Genomic DNA, 3488 nt, shown 5'->3' with positions numbered 1-3488 from the left:
ATCATGGTTACCACCAATCCCAGCCTCCCCCGAGAAAAAATCAAACTAATAGCCAAAACCTTGCCTACAACACGTTTATTGTATTTTAAGTACGAGTGACTCATTCTAAGAAGTTGGTCAATCTTTTAACGGAAATACAGACACTTTCTGCTTGCACTTGAGACATGCTTCGAGGCATGAGCTTGAGAGGAAACTATGACTAACGGTTTTGTACACCAGGATAAGTGAGAAACGATCTGACACAACAATTCATTTAACTATACAACAGTCCGGCAAGCTATGTCAATCACAGTAAGGACTGTGCATGAAACACCTACAAAGACCAGAAGAACAAAGGGAAATCTCCCATCGAGGATATGCTTACGGCTTACCTATACCTTGGACAAATTAAGCAGGGTTCCCACAAAACTCATGATGCATCACCGAGGCAACAGAACCGGACTAACAACGACATCGACAAAACCGAGCTATACCACAGCATCCCCAAGCTGGCTAGAGCTGAACGCAGGATTTCAGAGAAAAACCCACCATGTGCAGAACGAACTAGTTTTCCTGCAACCTCGAAGGCGTAGTGGCAGCAGTGCTGTTGCCATCGTAGCAACTGCTATAGCCAGATTCTGTCACCGGCTTCCCCGAAACTCTTGCTTTCTCCAGGGGACTTCCTTGGCACGGCCGTAGAGTCCGCCGATCCTGCGAGCAAATAGATAAATAAACTGTGAATTTAAGGCGGCAACTCAATTTTCAGACAGAAGTCGTAGTATCTGAAACTTTGTGTTGAGATGTGAAAATGACAGTATGATACTAGAAACATGTGTGTAAATGTGTTTAGAACGCGGATGTCGTCGGACAGCATACAGAGTAAACATGGTTTAGGCACTAGGGGTCCAACTAGTTAATCTGACAAAAACTAATCAAGGGGACATGGTGATCTCGAGGTCATTAGTAGGAGCAGTTGTTTTTTGAGATGGCGGAGTAATAAAACATCCCAAGGTCAGTTCAGAGCACAGTCAGGTAACATGGTGATAACTTAACTAATATCGAGGAGGCTGCAATGAAGGCTTGGTATAAGGTCAGACATGGAGCTAAGTAATCAGAGCCAACATCGTGCTATTTTAAGCCTGATGCACCTGATCTGTCCATTTCTCAGAGCTCAGCAGCAGAGACCACGAGAGCACCAAGCACTTGTATAGATTAGTGGGTGCACATGTTTTACTACTGTAACCCGGCAATTGCGTGGATTCCACCATATGTAACTTGGAATTGACTTGGGTATCGATGAGCAAATGAGCGTTGTGATTGACTTGATAGAGGCAAAGAAGCTCACATCTCGGTAGGGGAAGTCGTCGACCTCGAGCATATGGATGGCATGCCCCATCTTGGGCCGCTTCTGCGAGTCGGGATCCACGCACCTCAGCGCGACTAAGAGAGCCTTCTTCAGCGCCTTGGAGCTTGGCTTCTCCGGCAGCTTTGGGTCCAGGACAGCTTCGTAGTCCCTGTTGCTCACCATCTTCTTCAGCCACTCCACAAGGTTAACCTGAAGAGAAATGCACACACGCACACACAAGGTTAACCTAAAGAGAAATCCCTGTAAGCTAATTCTGTACGACATTGCATCAGTTCACCCAATCCGAACTTCAGAACGGCAGATGCAGAGCACCTACCTCCCCGGGCGGTCTCGCGTAGTCGACCGGGCATCGGCCGGAGATGATCTCCATTACGAGGACTCCGAAGCTGTACACGTCGCTCCTCTCCGTCAGCATGCCCGTGCTCGCGTACTCCGGCGCCACATAGCTGCCGAAAAGCAGAGGGTTTAGCATTCAGCATTGGCTGATAACCAAGATGTTCAGGTGCTGAAAGGCAAACACAAACTTTACCCAAATGTTCCCATGACCCTGGTGGTGACGTAGTTGCTGTCGGAGCCGAGGAGCTTGGCGAGGCCGAAGTCGGAGACCTTGGAGTTCCACCGCTTGTCCAGCAGAATGTTGCTGGACTTGATGTCCCTGTGCACCACCTTCGGCTCCAGCCCCTCGTGCAAGTAGGTGATCCTGGAATTCCCAAATCAGAGCTAATTAAGCTCACAAATTAACCAATCAATGTGACAAATTACTAGGAACAAATCATTGATGATAATTCACCCACCCTTTGGCGGTCCCGAGCACGACGTTCATCCGGGCGTCCCAAGACAGCGGGCTGACCGGGCCGACGTCGCCGTGGAGCCACTGCTCCAGGTTGCCATTGTCGACGTACTCGTACACCAGTATCCTGCGACCACAAGCAAGCAAGCGCCAAGTGTGTGCGGTAGGTGAGATGAGAAGCGTACGTACGGAGAAGGGGAATTACGGCACGAGGATGCCGATCCATCAATCAATCAGTCGACGGATCGTGCATGCATGTGGTGGGGAGGGGTTTCAGAATCAGAAATCTGTACCGGTGTGCTCCCTCGGCGCAGTAGCCCAGCAGGCGGACCAGGTTCTTGTGGCGGACGCGGCCGATCGCCTCCACCTCCACCGTGAACTCCCGCTCCGCCTGCCCCCTGCAACAACGTGCGCCGAAAAGAATGGAAATTTGTCAGCGAGCTAGCTACGGATGCAGGCAACGGTAACGGCGAGATGCACATGGGCGGCGGACGGGCGGAGACAGGGACGCTGACCGGTTGTTGAGGAGGTTCTTGACAGCCACCTCGTGGCCGTCGGCGAACACGCCGCGGTACACGATGCCGTAGCCGCCCTCGCCGACGACGCGGTCGGGGGCGAAGCCGGCGGTGGCCTCGTCCAGCTCCCGGAGCGTGTACCAGTGGCCCCACCCGAGGTGCGACACCTCGGGCCCCGCCGCCGCGTCGGGCTGCGGGGACGCCGGCTCCACCTCCCCGCCGTCGGCGCCGCACGCGACCATGCGGCGGCCCTTGCCGGCCTCGATGTGCACGCGCTGCGAGCCGTGCGTGGCCACGCTGCCGCACAGCGAGTCGCCGTCCCCTCCGCCGCCCTCCTTGTCCTTGAGGTACGCGGCGCCCATCTCCAGGTAGTGCCGCAGGGAGCCCACGTGGATGGCCACCTCCTGGATCTCCTTCGACACCGGCGGGATGGCCGCGGGCGACATCGGCGCCGCGTGCGGCCCGGCGGCGGACGGCTTCATCGGCTTGGGACGGCGCCGCCGTGCCGCCGCGGCGAAGTAGACCGCGATGAGCGCGAGGAGGAGCAGGAAGGCGGCGCCGACGGCGAGGCCCACGACCACCCAGAGCCGCAGCCCCAGCAGCGGCGTCCTGTGCGTCAGCGCGTTGGTCAGCATCGGCGGAGGCGGCGGCGGATGCATTGCGCTTCCGCGCGCCCTCAGCTCGCGCCCGGCCAGCTTGACACTCGCGCTCGGCGCTCGCTGCCGCCCCCTACCAAGCAGCCAACCAGTCTTGCCCAGCTACCACTGCATGGTAATCGCAGCAAGCCTGCATAGAGCGGGAGAGGACAGAGTGAGTATGAGACTGAGCGAGCACGAGG

The 3488-nt window shown here is 55.8% G+C and overlaps 1 protein-coding gene across 1 annotated transcript; it reads right to left on the bottom strand.

Annotated features, from left to right (window-relative positions):
* Window positions 1–221: 221 nt before the first annotated feature.
* LOC127323697 (probable serine/threonine-protein kinase At1g01540) lies at window positions 222–3488 on the bottom strand. The gene is made up of 7 exons (XM_051351808.2): window positions 2651–3488; window positions 2429–2533; window positions 2140–2262; window positions 1875–2045; window positions 1662–1791; window positions 1325–1534; window positions 222–690 (listed from the first exon to the last, which is right to left on the bottom strand). The coding sequence occupies exons 1-7, from the start codon at window positions 3307–3309 to the stop codon at window positions 544–546; spliced, it is 1545 nt and encodes a 514-aa protein (XP_051207768.1). The 5' UTR covers window positions 3310–3488; the 3' UTR covers window positions 222–543.

This window comes from Lolium perenne, chromosome 1 (genome assembly GCF_019359855.2).
Source record: "Lolium perenne isolate Kyuss_39 chromosome 1, Kyuss_2.0, whole genome shotgun sequence".
NCBI classification, from domain to species: Eukaryota; Viridiplantae; Streptophyta; class Magnoliopsida; order Poales; family Poaceae; genus Lolium; species Lolium perenne.
The sequence above is the reverse complement of the archived record's forward strand: the minus strand, read 5'-3'. Positions and strand labels throughout refer to the sequence as shown.